General features: G+C 49.0%; 1 protein-coding gene across 1 annotated transcript in view; it reads right to left on the minus strand.

Moving 5' to 3' along the window:
- HEPH (hephaestin) overlaps nt 1-13863 on the minus strand; it is a 61604-nt gene extending 47741 nt beyond the window's left edge. Inside the window, exons 1-6 of the mRNA XM_060249100.1 lie at nt 13847-13863; nt 12825-12947; nt 11225-11469; nt 7361-7573; nt 6747-6926; nt 5632-5886 (exon numbers count right to left, since the gene is read on the minus strand). Coding sequence (XP_060105083.1) covers nt 5632-5886; nt 6747-6926; nt 7361-7573; nt 11225-11469; nt 12825-12947; nt 13847-13863 — 1033 coding nt within the window. The remainder of the gene's footprint in view (nt 1-5631; nt 5887-6746; nt 6927-7360; nt 7574-11224; nt 11470-12824; nt 12948-13846) is intronic.
- Nucleotides 13864-15663: the final 1800 nt, after the last annotated feature.

Here is a 15663-nt window from a genome sequence, read left to right on the forward strand (position 1 = left end):
AGAGGGCCATCTGACAGCAATGAGGATCCTGTGAATTTAGGGGGAGGTGTTTGTGAGTTTCCTGCATTGGGCAGGGGGTTGGACTAGATGACTCTGGAGGTCCTTTCCAACTCTATGATTCTATTAGGAAGAACTTCCTGACCATTAGAGCAATTCCTCAGTGGAACAGGCTTCCTCGGGAGGTGGTGGGCTCTCCTGCCTTGGAGGTTTTTAAACAGAGGCTACATGGCCATCTGACAGCAATGAAGATCCTGTGAATCAGGCAGATCATGAGAAGGAGGGCAGGAAGGGTTGCACGAGTGCTTGGTATTAATGGTCCTTTCTTACATACCCACAGAAATGTTGACCGCTACTTTGGCGTCAGGCAGCAACTTTTCTCCAGGCCATTTTGGCCAGGGGTCCTGGAGGTTGGTGGGGGTTTTTTTTTGCCATTTTCTGGCCATGGAGCAGGGGTCATTGGGGTGTGAGGGAGAGGTATTTGTGAATTTCCTGCATTGTGCAGGGGGTTGTACTGGGTGACCATGGAAGTCTCTTCCAACTCTATGATTATATGATTCTAAGTCCCAGGATACCAGAATTACATTAACTTCCAGTACGTTGTCTGTTTCAGGGATCCACAGGTTGAGACTAGAGTCTTTAGGTAGATGTTTCAAAGATCCCAAGGGGGGGTGGAGAACGGTAAGACAGTGGACTGCAGGGTTGAATTAACAATTAGGCCAAGTAGACACTGGCCTATGGGCCCCCACGCCTTTAGGGGCCCTGGGCCGCTCCCCGCCCCCGGTTTCCCCCCTGCTTGCAGCCCTCACAGCCTGCACCCACAACCAGTAACTGAGCTGCTTTTTGCCCGACTTGCCTGGTGCAGCTGATACTTTGCCTTTTTCTGCCTCTCCTCTGTAGCCAGGACTGGTGCATGGGGTTCTGCCACCTGAAGCAGAGCCCCGACGCCCCCCCCCCCCAAAGCGCACGCACAGCACGGTGACGTCACATGGTGATGTCATCACAAGCTTGTTTCTGCTTGTTGAGGGGCCGGAAGACTTCTCCAACCTCTCAGCAAGCAAAAACAACATGCCCCCCCCCCCCAAGAGCCGATGCCTGAGGCAGCTGCAGAATGTTGCCTAATGGATGCGTCGGCTCTGCCTGTAGCTTTGTCAAAGGGGCTTCTGAGAAGGTGCCTGCAGGCTGTGGCAGGGGCCATGGGCAGGTGCTCCAACTCTGAGGTAATTTGTGAGGGGCCCGAGATTTTGACTGCCTCAGGGTCTCCACAGGGTTTAATCCAGCCCTGGTCAACTGGTGCTCCTGTGTTGCAAGTAAATGCTCCAAAGTCCCAAGGGGGGGGAAGTGGAGCTGGCAGCCTCTATACAAGTGGAGAGGATGAGACGGCACAGTTTTGTCTGGCGGAGCAGTTATAGTTAGAGGAACCTGCATAAGAATCCCAAATAACTAAGATCTAGGAATTCAGGGTGAGTCCAGGATGAGGATCTATGGATTTCCTGGCACAGATTGAGTTGGGGGTGGGACTTCCCCGAAAATTTACAAAGGCAGATTACATCCAAGCAGATGGAGAAATGGACTGGCAGGGTGGAGGCTTCCCCCACGGGTGGAGCAGGCTAGTGGGTTAGGAGACATTTAGGCAAGGTTAGTAAAAAGGCAATGAAACCCACCTGGCTGCTTGATAGTAATTAGTTTTTGCACTCAGGAAGCCTTGTGTTTGCTGACTGACTAAGAAGGCAGAGCGCTCAAGTGCTGAGCATGCATGGAGCCCAGCTCTGAGACACCTGCTGCCGCCCTGACATCACCCAGGCTTCCCGAGTCTCAGGAAGTCTGTGCAATGTTGCGGGGGGGGGGGGGGGTGGAGCAGGCATGCTCAGAGCCAGGCTCCAAGTGTGCTCACTGCTAGAACAACAACACATTTTATTTATATCCCGCCCTCCCCGCCGGAGCAGGCTCAGGGCGGCTCACAACAAAATTCATTGAATTATACATTGAGTTAAAATACATTAGGTTATAATTAACAATATAAACCAGCAGATAATTAAAAACTATTAAAATTCTAAAAACAATAAGTTAGCGTTGATATGTTGGCGCTATTCAGATGATGAATTTACTTAGCAATTTACTCAGTAAAAGCCATTCGAAAGAGAACGGTCTTGCAGGCCCTGCGGAGCTGTTCAAGGTCCCGCAGGGCCCGCATTTCTTCTGGAAGCTGATTCCACAGCTGTGGAGCCATAACAGAGAAAGCCCGGGTACGGGTACTCTGGAGTTTTGCGTCTCTTGGCCCGGGAATAGTCAGCAGGTTCTTGCCTGCTGACCTCAGTGCTCCCTGGGGTTCATACGGGGAGAGACGGTCCCTAAGGTAGGCAGGTCCTTGGCCATATAGGGCTTTAAAGGTAATGACCAGCACTTTGTAACGAATCTGGTATATAACTGGCAGCCAGTACAGTTCACGCAGCCCCGGCTGTATGTGCTTCCACTTTGGGAGCCCCAACAGCAATCTGGCAGCCGTGTTCTGCACTAGCTGCAGCTTCCGGGTTCGCCTTCCAGAAGCTTCCGGCTACGCCTCCCCCCAACATCACGCAGGCTTCCTGAGTCTCAGGGCAGCAGCAGGTGTGCTCAGAGCCAGGCTCCAAGCGTGCTCAGTGCTTGGGTGCTCCGCTGACACCGCTCAGCTAGGTGGGGAGGCTGGGTGGCCAGGTACAGTCCAAGAAGCGCACTGAGCAGGCACCACCCACTTCGTGTTCCCCAGGTCTGTGCTATAGACTCTGGGAATGCAAAACTGTCTGGGCAGTGCTTGTGCTCCATGGCGAAGGCAGGCTCCACGGAGCACATGTTGCAAGTGGGGAGAGGGGGCACCTGCTATTTCTGTAAGTTGGATAATTGCTTATTAAGATCTCCTTGTAAGTAAACCCGGATCTCACATGCCATTTCCTTGGGATTTCTGTGAACTGGGAGCTCTGACCCAGAGCCCCTAACAACAGCTTAATCAGTAGTGGGAGCGAAGAGTCGTTTCTGTGGGTGGGAGATAGAAAGGAGCGCAAAAATGACTTTTAATAGCCCAAGCGGCTTGAATGGGAGCAAGAGGAGCAGCCATTCTGCCTGCAGGTTAATGTGATTTTAAGGGCATCTGGTAATAACTGTTGGAATCATCTGAGAGAGAGGAGGAAGGGCCGGGGGACCCACTCATTCTATCAGCCTTAGACGAGGTTGTTCATGCAGCAGAGGAAGAAAATAAAGAAGGGGAGCATCTTTCTGAAGGTGGTTGGAAAAGACAACTTTGGAATGCCTGATGTTACACTCATCGTGCTACTCTTGGGAGTGAAGACAGCTTAATCAATTAAAAATATTGGTCTATCAGTGGGAGAATGCATTTTCAAACAGCTATGTGGAGGGCAAAGAGCACAACTAGCCTTCTATGGCCGATTTTAAAATGCTGCAGCACAGCTGGACCAGTTGCTCTCACACCAAGCTGAGTTCTCTCTCTAAGAGAGTTAGTGTGAGCTAGCTCGCAGTTTTTTAGCCTCTGGCTCACACATTTTTGTCTTAGCTTACAAAAAATGGCCCAGAGCAAACTAATTTATGCAGTGGCTCACAACTTTAATCCTAATAGTTCACAAGACTCCACAGCTTAGAGGGAACATTGCTCACCACACACCTTTTCTGAGTGCCAAAAGGTTTCAGCACTTGAAAAGGCAAGCGGCGGGGGGGGGGGGGGGAGACAAGAGCGCCTGGCCCTTCTATGGCCCCTCTACGCTGCAGGCCCAGTTGCAACATCTTTACATTGCTTGAAATTGGTGGTGGTCTCGGGGCTGAGCAAGGGAATCTGTCATAATGCCCGAAGGGCCAAAGGAGATGCCGCGTTTACATAACGGTGTGCTCAGAACATTGTGCTGTTCCCAAGCTGTATAAATGACCTCCCGGCAGGGTCTGTTTCAGCTTCTCAAAATGCTAAGGGGACGGGGTGGGGACTGGGGAGGCAGGCATCCCTCCTTCCCCCAGGCTACTTTCCCAAGCAGCAAACAGCTGCCTCTGGCCTTTAAAATGACTTTCCCTGCCATTGATGGGAGACTGCAGGGAACACAACTTGCTTCAGGGAAACTCGACTTGCCAAAGAAACGTCACCTCTCGCAAGCAGAGCCCCAAGCAGAACAGTCTGCTGGAGGCAACAGCCCCTCTCGGTGGACGTTGCTAGAAATGCAAGATCCTGTGGAGAAATTTGCGAGCTACTAATTTCAAGCTGAAAGTCATTGTGTAATGATTCTCTTAGTGTTTGAGCTGTCTATTGCTAATAAATTGCATTGATAAAGTGAATATAACATCTTCAAAAACGAAAACGGCCCCTAAAAACGTGAGGGAAATTTAACTGATGTGGCTCAGTTGTGGAAGAGACTCTGCTTTGCACGCAGAAGGTCCCAGCCCAGGTTCAACTCCCACCATCTCCAGCTGAAAGGGGCAGGCAGGAAGGGATGGGAAAGGCCTTTCTCTGCCTGAGACCCCAGAGAGCCACTGCTGTCCCTTGGAGCAGACAAGACTGACTCTGATGGGCCTTCTTGTTTTATTCTGGTTTAACTTAATTTTTTTTTAAAAAAAAAAAAGAAAAAAAAAAGAAAAACTTGTTATTGTAAGCTGCTTTGAACCACGAGAAAAGACAGAGAGAGAGAGAGAGAGAGAGAGAGAGTTAATTAATGGGCCAATACAAGGCCTTGCAATGGTCTGATTCTCTATAAGGCATCTTAAATTGTGTTTATGAGGGAGGAACATGATGCGGTGGAGTCTAAGTTACTGCTTATTAAAGACTTTTTGGATTAAAGACTTAAAACAATCTGTAGAAAGAATTAACCAAATGATAAGAGAAAGAGATGGACAGCTAAAGACTCCAAAAAAGCATGAAGAATAATTAGATAGGGAACTATCATAATGTTCCAGATCTTTTACACTGAACTTGCCATCTTCCATTTTGTTAAATGTTGAACTTGGAAAGTTAGACATTCCAAATGAAGGCCAAAAACACAATCTGAAATTGAAGCATGATGGAATAAATTTAACTTATTAAATTTTAAAAGTGAAGTATTTTTTTCTTTTGAAAATGGCCGAAAAGAAAACAAAGGAACGACTAGCCCAGTCTTAATGACACCACTAGGGAATATGTGGGCAGGCAAGTCTACAGCAGAGGAAGGATGTGGGGGGGGGATCTTTCATGGGCAAGAGAGGAGTCCTTTTGGGCACCATAGCAGGGTTGGCCGCAAGGATAATTAGAGGAAGAGACAGTCAGCTGGAAGAGAAACCTTGAAGGGGGACTCTGAGAAGATTTGGGAGAGAAGGCAAGGCAAGGCGTCACCTGAGAAGACAAGAACAGAAGTCTGACTTTTATGCAAGGAGACTGCCTGCCCAGGCAGCTAGCACACAAGAGGTGGCATTTTTTAAAATACTGAATTCCAAAAGTAACATTTAAAAACACTGGAAAGTCAAATGCTGGATGTTTTTCAAGATTTAATTGAAGTCAAGCTTTGTTTCAATCCTGCCTCCTGCATGGCTGTAGTGTTGTCCCTATTTCATGGGAAAGAAGTCCTTGTTCCAGGGCTCTGCAGTGCGCAAGGGAGACGGGCAACCAGAGTCCCACTTGCCATGACTCCTTACCTTGCAGGTGCTTGTGGACCTGGCAGCTCAGCAGCCACTTCCCAAGGTTATGAGGGATCATTTCAGCTGTGACAAAAGTGGCTGGGAAGAGGCTGACCACGTCGGTTCTGTGGCCTCGGACAGTTAGGGTCTGTCCATGGAAGAAGGCAGTGTGGACGTCCATCTCATTGCCCATCCCAAAGAGATGCCACGATATACGATCCCCAGTGCACATGGTCATCGTGGGTAGGTTACCAAACACATAACCATTAATGGCTGTAGAAACAAAGGCCAAGATGGCAGTCAAACGACAGTCAAGCAACAGTAATTGGGCATTGCTTTTATAATTATGGGTTTTGCTTTTAACTGTTGCCAGCTACTCTGAGCCTGAGGGAGGGAATTGACAGAATTTGAAATCAACTAGAGAAAGTGCCTCCTCCATCCCACCCAACAGCCAATACGGCAGAGATCCCTTTCCATCGTGGATCTTGGTCTGAATTGCAACTTCAGCCTTTGAAAGACGACGCCTAAGGCAGCAGGGATGGGGGTGCTGGTGGCTTTGGTACCCACCTTAGCGAGAAAGATGGACTATAAATGAAGACGATTCAGCTGACCCCCCAGGTACCCTCATTCTGCCATAGAAATGCAAAAGTAACTCAAGAAGTTAACAAGTAGATGTTTTCTACTCAATCCTTCAGGCCACTGTCAGTAACCTGATTTCAACTCTTGAGGGAAACTGTGAACCAGGAGGGCCTTTCTACGGCCTTCATGTGACCGATCCCACAGGATACATTGAGTGTGGACTGGCTGCTTGGAACCATACTCTTTCTCTGTGAAGGGAAGCTATCATATGGGCACACACTTCTAATTAAAAGGGAAATAATTAAAGATTGCCTCTTCTTTCAATTAGTAGCTTTGGTGTAATGAATTGTACATTGCTAATATGCAGATGTGAGATTTAGATACTATGAAAATGTATTAGATGAATATTAGGAGATGAATCAACCAGCGAAAGGTATTTTAACTAGTTGGCAGCATGACCATGCATATCTGTCGTTTCTGGTAGATTTAGGGATGACTGTCTCAGTCCTTTCTACGTGGGATCTCAAATGCAGGAAAGGCAAGGGGGCATTTACCATGCATCTGGTTGCTCTCCCTGAACGCCTCGTCTTCCTCATCAACGGATTCTGGATCTCCACAGAAAGACACAATGTTTTCTCTCAGGTGCCAGCTTTCGTTCTCATCAACCACACTGAACATCAGAAAGAAACTGAGATCCACATCATGGCGTCTTTGAGAAACACTTTTCAGAGTTCCTGCACCAGGAAAGGACATGAATGAACAGAGGTGGGAATCCACTGAATGGACACCAGCAGGAATGTACGACATCAAAGAGATAATCAGCTTCTGATTGTCTGCTCAGAGACTGGCTAACAGATCCCTCTTGGTGACAAGCAAGACGGGGGCCACTTTCAAGAGCTCTTTGCCTCATTCCTCTGTTTCCTTTGGGTGTGGGCACTGTTACAAAGTAGGCTCCTCCCACACTGCTCCCTTGGAAGATGCTGGGTTGTGTGAGAAGCCTGAACCATGGCCCCATTCCAAGCCATGGGGGACCACCCAGGAAGTCCACCTCTGAACATCACTTGCCTTGAAAACCTTACAGGGTTGCCAGAAGTTGGCTGTGACTTGACAGCACTGTCTAACACCAGGGTAATTTCTAGGTAGGCTACAAAACCGATGATAGGCTTACCTTCTTTACATATAAGTAACGGCCCAATTAAGCCAGTGGCAATATCTTTCGGTGCATCAATGTGAGAATGGTAGATCCAAGTCAAGCATGTTGGATCATCAGCAGTTGGGCCGTGATCCTCAGGAACAGTCCAGATATAGGTGTGGTTCCCTCCGGGCAGGACAGCATCATCCTTCTTGAGATCCCGTGAGGACATGTCTGGATACTGAGACCCTGCAAGCAGCAGGCAACCCATTCACATGGCTGGAAAGTTTTAATGCCTTAACAATAGAGAACTAGAAGCTGTCAGCTCTGGGACTATCCTCAAGTAAAGGAGACTTTCAGTTTATTCAGAAAGTTGGCTTTCATTATAGATAGGTCAGTAGCATCCATGTTAGTGTCAGAACTGGAACCCCTGTGCGGCGTCCAGTCTTATATACCTTATCTAGGGCCATTAAGCAGCCCGCCTAAATTACAATGCAAAAGTCTGTGCAAATCATATGAACTGTTTCCCACCAGTTTCTTTCACACAGCAGACAGTGGGTAGATGTGCTGTCTGTACAGACGGATAACATGGCATACCAGTCTGAATGGCAGAAATGGTTACTTCTATGAGTTACAAAGTGAAAGCACTTCAAAAGCAAGCAAGCATATTCTTTACCCTCCTCCCAGCCTTCCTACAAGCTGAGTACATGAAACGAATATGCAAAAATGGCAAGAGATCTTGACATAAGCCACCTTGATGACTGTTTTGCTTTAATAAGAATAATGCAGAAGCATTTTTAAAAAAATGAAACAAATGTGTATTAGGAGTCTGAGACAGAGACTGTGGCTCATTTTTCTTGGAACACCAGAATGCATGGTCCACCAGATACTCCTGAGTGCCGGCTGACAGCTCTCCGCGTTTCACATGGGCCTGGCCATGGACGGCAGAACCAGTTGAGTGGACTGTGATTGACAAGGGCTGCCAACTTTTTAGGGTTGCCAGGTTGTGTTGGAAAATACCTGGAGATTTGGGGGGGGGGGTGGATCTGGGAGAGGAAGGGGCTTGGGGAGGCAGGGGAGGGGCTTGGGGAGGGAAGGGAGGGGCCTCAGCATGCTGTAATGCCATAGAGCACCCTTCAAAGCAGCCATTTTCTCCAGAGGAGCTGATCTCTGCCAGCTGGAAATAGTTGTAAAAGTGGGAGATCTCTAGGCTCCACCTGGAGGCTGCGTAACCCTACAGCCTCTGGATCCGGCCTGGAGATTTCCTGGAATTACAATTGAACTCCAGACAACAGAGATCAGTTTCTCTGGAAAAAATTGCTGCATGGGGGTGTGGGGTGTGTGTGGACTGTATGACATCATACCCCACTGAGGTCTCTCTCCTTTGCAAACTCCACCCTCTGCAGGCATTTCCCAGCCTGGCTCTTCTGTTGACAGCTTCAGTTGAACTAGATGAATTTGATGTGAGCCAAAAGTAGATAAGCATGAGCATAGGCCCTGGTTCCAAACCCTCTAAGGAACTTTCTGTCAGGTTTTGTGCCATGCCACAACTCACAGGGAGTCCTAGATGTGGTTTTGTAGGCAGCCTAACATACCAGTCATTCCGCCCCCTCTCCCCAGTGTCTGTTGGGAGGCCCTGAATAACTTAGCCTGCATCCAACCATGACTGTTACAGAAGAATTTTTGCATTCATCTAACCCCGGCTTGCTGGGAGTAATGACTGGAGAAGGCAATGGCAAACCACTCCATAAATATCTGCCAAGAAAACGTCCTGATGTGACGTCACCCCAGGGGTCAGCAATGACCCAGTGCTTGCACAGGGGACTGTCTTTACCTTTTAACCCCCATTTTGCTCCTTAGTGTATCAGACCATTCTATTGTCTGAAAGCAAGTGCTGAGTTCCTTTTGTACTCTGGGCCCTTCCTTCTCGGCCTGTGTCTTTGTCTCCTCTCTCATGGCACTGCAAGGAACACAGGGTTGCCAGGGCTGACGATCCAGAGACTGGTGGTGAAGCCAGGAGCAAGGCTGTGTGACAAGCACGACTGAAGGGAGATCTGGCCATCACATTTAAAGGGACTGCATTTCTTTTAAATGCCTTTCCTCTCTTGGAAGTAATGGAGGATGGGGGCACCTTCTGTTGGGGCTCATAGAACTGGACCCCCAGCTCTAGAATATGGTGGTTGTGTAATTTAAAGTGACTGGGGTGGGGTTGTTTGTTTGTTTTTTAACTACAAAAGAGTTTTGTTTGTCTGTTTGTTTGTGGCCAGCACGCTAGGCTGCCGGGTTTCTTGCTATGGGGCAGACCTCCCCAGAAAACCCGATTGTTGCCTGGCAGCACTTGAAATGCTGGTGGGAGGGAAATGGTACGAAATGGGTGCCTCCGTGTTGACATGAGCTTTATTTAAAAAAATTGGAAGGAACATCATGATATCAGGGGACATGCTAGGATTTGGGGAAAGCCACTCTATTTAAACCATTCTGTTTAAATTCTATGGATTTTTATTAATCCTAGAACGTCCCTTCCATGCCCTGACATCACTTCCTGTTTTCACCAGAAGTGACATCAGGACGCAAGCATGATTCTGAGGTGCTTCACCTCCCAGGCTGCAGCCTGGCAACCCTGAGCTATGCCCACACACAGTAAGAAAGGTCCGTGTTCCTTCTTTATGGCACGCTTAACAGCTTAGCCCATGCACAGCAAAATGAGTCAGGTTTATCTCCCTTCTGAATCGGAAAAAAGGCGCAAAGATATGCAACTCTTCTCAAGCTCTGTGGAGACAATTTCCATGCGCAGATTTTTCAAATTAAAAACCGGTTCCAGTAATAGGGAGCTGCAGAGCTGCTAACCAAAAGCAAGCCCCCTGTTAGAGGTGAGGACACTGAAATGAATCTGCTGTGAAATGGGAGAAGCAAGATAATAACAAATTAAAAAGGTAAAGGTAGTTCCCTGTGCAAGCATCAGTCGTTCCTGACTCTGGGGTGATGCTGCAACAAGACGTTTTCATGGCAGACTTTTCGTTACGGGGTGGTTTGCCATTGCCTTCCCCAGTCATCTACACTCCCCACCCCCCCGAAAGCTGGGTACTCATTTTACTGACCTTGAAAGGATGGAAGGCTGAGTCAACCTTGAGCCGGCTACCTGAACCCAGCTTCCGCCGGGATCAAACTCAGGTTGTGAGCAGAGAGCTTGGACTGCAGTACTGCAGCTTTCCCACTCTGCGCCATGGGGCTCATAATAACAAGCTATCAACTGGCAGGCCTCGGATTCAGTGGGAACTCACAGGAGCACAGCTCCTGAACCTTTCTGAGAATTCCACCTCCTCCTTCCCACCTTGTCTATTGAATAGTAGGTGCAGCTGTGTAACAATCCTGGATGAGCTCCACCACCTATTTTTCTACAAAATGACCCTTGCCAACTGGTATATATAAAAAGGGGAGAAAATTTCTAAGGACATGATTGATGCATTGTGGAGACTGTATATCCTGCAAGGATGATCATAATAGATTGGATGAGAATTCTCATTTCCAAAGAGAAGCCTTTAGATAAGTGGGTAAAGTATTACATGAAATGCTAGAAGAGACTTTTAAAATCCACTTTCCAAAAGTTATTCATTTTCACTTTCAGTGAAAAGGATTGTAAACTACAAGATGTGCTTGCTTTAATAAGAATCCAGCCCCTTGGACAAAGTTTCTAGGAGGATCAGCACAAAACTGATTTCAAATTATATGATCAAAGGGGCCAGAGTGTAAAAGGAATTGGCCTCTCCTTCCTTTCACATCCCCTCAGTTGGGAGAAGGCACACATTCCAGTACAAAGAGGAAAGAGTGCCCTCAAGTGTCCAAAGAATGGAAAGTCTCCTTTACTTTCTAGATACATTTTCACAAGGCAATTTCCTGTACCTTCGGAGTCCTTCTCGTAAAAGACACCGTGAGGATGGATGGTGAATGGCCGAGTGGCAAAGTTTTTCAGGTGTACTGTGATTGTGTCACCCACTTCAGCTTGGATGACGGGGCCAAGGAATCCCAGCCAGGCAGGTCGGGGTACTTCTGTCGTATATGTGGAATCGGAATACTGTTTATAGACAGACTTCTTGTAAATGCTCCCGATTCTGTTCTTGGCAGGCTGGAGGAATTTAGAGGCTGTCCTGGAAGGGGGGGCGGGGTGGGGAGAGAAGGCAAGAAAAGCAAAATTGCAAGATTTCTACCCACATGTACACCCAATTCAGTGTTTAATTCTACACCCTACATTTAATCCTACATCTCCAGGCCCCAGCTAGCAGTTGGCAACCATAGACTCTGCCCATCCTAATTTACACTGTGCAAATATCTCTCTACCAACAACAGTGCTTTTGCTTTGCACAAGGGCTTCGTGTCTCTTCCGAGATCTCCCGCTTTTACAACTCATCTTCAGCTGGCAGAGATCAGCTCCCCTGCAGAAAACGGCTGCTTTGAAGGGTGGACTGTGTGGCCTTGCACTATGCTGAGGCCCCTCCCCTCCCCTCCCCAAACCCCGCCCTCTCCCACACCCAACACAGGCCTGGCAACCCTGCTCCTTCCTCCTGTATGAGACCTGGAATTAATGTGTGAATGAGCAATGGAACAACAGCGTTCAAGAGAACAGTGGAATGGCTTTTATTAGTATGAGACGGCAGGAGAGAAGTGAGCAGATTTGCAAGTATAATGGCAGGCACGAGGCATTGCCTGGTGGGTCTCAACATTCTCAAACAAGAAGAAGAGGAGGAGCTCTTCACCCTGCTGGGGAGGAGTGAAGGGCTTCCCTCAGCCTTTTGCCATCTTCCAGACAGAATTCAGACAGAGCTGATTTCCTTCCCCCTGCATGACAAAGAGCTCCAAATAAAACCATGATCAAAATCTGTAGCATGTGTCTGCACACATCGCCTGGCAGTAACCCTCCACAACTTGCTAAGGTAGCCCTCTCATATGATTCCTGTCTTGAAAACGGGAGGCTCAAGCCAGGGAAGAGTGGGTGGCTCAAGTTAGCGGCAAAGGGGAGGCAAAACCCCAAACCAGCACAACTAACACGAAGCATCCTTTCTTTGCCATTGCTGTTCCCCCATTTTTGCTTGAGAAAACGTCTGGGCAGGAGGGATGAGTGACCAGACCCAAAGGAGCTCTCCTTTATTTTTTAGCAGACATTCCCCCAGCTGCTGCCTGCCTGCAAGGGAGCTCTTTAAAAACAGCACATCTGTGGTGCTTTGAACACTAAAAACAAAGTAGAGTAGCAGGCTAAGGTGTTAACATACGAAGAAAGCTGTAATAATCTGCACAATCACCATCGCCTAGCTCTCTTAAGGCACGATGGATGTTCTGCTATCACAATATGGAAATGCCTGAGATAAACGCAGTTACCCAAAGCCAGCAAAGATTATGTCTATGATCCTCTAGTTTCCTTTTTGAAGAGGAGTGCAACCTACGGGTCGTTTGTGATGCTCCGTCCCAGGACTTCATTCTTCTGTAGGGGAGCATAACTCCATTCCACCTCCCGTATGCCAGATAGTAGACTCTGGTGGTGCCTTCTGCCAGAACCAGCAAGAGGAGATGGATGTGGACCATGGTGTGCTGACAGGATCCCATCTCAGCTCTCGGAAGCTCCTCTGGTGATCTGTGGAAAGAGAGGAAAGAACCCGCTTGAGCCCAAAGAACCAGAAGGGCTGATAGGGCAGCACCCCAAGCCTTTGACTGGAGTGGAGGACTGAGCCGGACCTGCTATAGAGGCAAAGCAGAGTCAGCCTAATGGCATTCTTGCTCCGTTGGTGGGGTGTCAAGATCAGGAGTGACCTGAAGAGGATGGCGGCACCCTGGTCCCTCACCTCGCAATGAACATGTGAGGCCAACGAATGGAAAGAGTTGCATTGCCAGAGCTGACAACTTCTCATTGGGACGTTCCTGGAGATTTGGGGGTGGAGCTTGGGGAGGCTGGAAACTGGGGAGGAACCGTAGAGTCCACCCTCCAAAGCAGCTTTTTCTCCAGGGGAACTGATCTCTGTTGCCTGGAGATAGTTGCAGTTCCAGGAGATCTCCAGGCCCCACCTGGAGGGTGGCAACCCTATCCCAGGCCCCAGCATGGCTTCACCACCTGGCAGCCCCCTTGCTCCTCACGACTATAATAGCTTCCCTTTCGGGCCTGGCTGGGGGTTGCCAAGGGAGACGACGACAAAGCTGAAGCCTAAATGGTGTGATTGGAATTGTCATATGACCCTCCCAGTCACAAGTGCGTTATTATAACGAAACCCAGTGCATTTTGGCAGTCCTTTGCAGGTTCCTTTTAAAGACTGGACATGCGTGATAACAGAACGGAGTCTCCTTGCATACCTGTTTGCTTGCAAAGTCAGGTCAGCAGCTGGCCAGGTGCCAGCAGCCACATGCTGAACACACTGTTTCCAGTGGCTACCAGATACTAAGAACTGGCAACTTGCTGCTGAGCTTCCTTCTGCAGTCAAACATTTAACCGCCTCTGCCCACACACGGTTGCCAGCCTGGAATGATAGAGGCGGGCCTTACTTGTCTCCTGGGCGCATGCACTGTTCAGAGAAATAGCTCCTTTCCAAAGTGCAAATGGATCCAGGAAAGGCAAGGGTGTTATTTGTGGACACAGGGAGCTGCCTTATACTGACTCAGACCCTTGGCCCATTCAGTTCAGTGTCATCTACTCTGACTGCCAGTGGCTTTCAAGCACCTCAGGCTGAGGTCTCCCACATCAGCTACTCCCTAGTCCTTTTAACTGGAGATGCCGGGGATTGAACCTGGGACCCTCTGCATGCCAAGCAGAGGCTCTCCCATTGAACCACAGCCCCTCGCCATTCATCAGGGCCAGCGAGGCACCTAAATAACGTCCTGGGGCAATAGACTCCACATTTTGGATCCCCTGGCCCAGCATTGCTTCTCCCTCTGCTCCGAGGGGGCTCCAGCCTCAAAGTCACCTGCTCTGATGCCCGGTCTTCTGCATGGGGCCTCATCAGAAATCCACCCGTCAACATTTAGGTTCATTTGTTTATTTCAAAAGATCACGTTGCCTCCTCAGTGTCTTGCCATTTATCTATTGGTTGCATTTTTATCTTGCCCTTTCCCCAAGGGGGGGGGGGCCTCGGGGCAGCCTCATGTCACCCTTCGGAACCTTTATCTTCACAACAACCCTGTGAGGTGGGTCAAGCTGTAAATGAAACATATTTGGCACTGTGTACCATTTGTAAGTGTGCACACTGACCATTGGATGCAGCATGGTGTTGTGGTCAGAGGGCTGGACAAGGCTCTGGGAGATCCAGGTTCAAATCCCTTTGCTGCCGCGGAAGCTGGCTGGTGATCTTGGGGCAGTCACACCCTCTCAGCCTTGCCTACCTCACCGGGTTGTCATGAGGATAAAATCGAGGAGAAGAGAAGGACGTAAGCTTTGGGTCCCCGTGGGGGGGGGGAGGCGGGGTGTAAATGAATAAATGGTCAAACGCGGAAACCAGTCGTGTCTCCTACACACGGTTCTAATCCTGTGCACACTTCCTCAGAAGTAGGTTCCAGGGTGTTGAGTCAGGCTGACAAGTCCCAAGGTTATATGCAGAGGACTGCCGTTTTTAACAGTGGATGAGCTGATCAAAGAGCATTCCTGGTCCATCCAGCAGCAGTCCTAGCCTGCCTCCCATCAAAGGGGGTCAACAACACATTGCCACGGGAGAATCAACACTTACCACAGAATATTAATGCCCTCATTCTTTGGCTTTCTTCTCAGTGGCAGAGAGTACAAAATTCTTGTGCCGTTAGTACAGATAAAGGGCCCCCTCTTACAGAACCAGCTGCTCTGATCAAGGGGAGCACCCTTCACGACCCACATTTCAGGCCTTACGCACTCTGTCCGGCAGCCTGACATCCCACTTCCAGACCTCAAGCCCTTCCTCCCCCTCCCCCGTTCAGGTTCTCCCCACCAAGAGCCCAGCCCTTTGCACCTTTGCTGAGAAGGAAGTCCCAGTCAGACTGGCACTGCTCGCTGTGCCTAGCCCTGCAGCCAAGAAGGTAGTGCAGAGCATTCAGTGAAGTAAAGGAACAGACGTCTCTCTTCCTTTGCCAAAGAAGGCAGCTGGCGGCTAGCATGAAGGGCTTGAGAAATATCTCCCCAGCATTTCCTTTCAGCACCTGAAGCACCAACAAAACTGCACCAGAGCTACCGAAGCTGGACGGGGGCAAAGTCTCGTCCATAAAACAGGGTGATGCCTGGGCTGGAGTATCGGTCTGGCGGGGCTGGGTAGTGCCTTGGGAGTGCGTGATTGGCTGCTGCTACTGCTGCAGAACCATCACGGTCAGCAGCAAGACCCAGCAGTCTCCATTAGCTTATC

The sequence above is a fragment of the Heteronotia binoei genome, chromosome 11, assembly GCF_032191835.1.
Source record: "Heteronotia binoei isolate CCM8104 ecotype False Entrance Well chromosome 11, APGP_CSIRO_Hbin_v1, whole genome shotgun sequence".
NCBI lineage: Eukaryota > Metazoa > Chordata > Lepidosauria > Squamata > Gekkonidae > Heteronotia > Heteronotia binoei.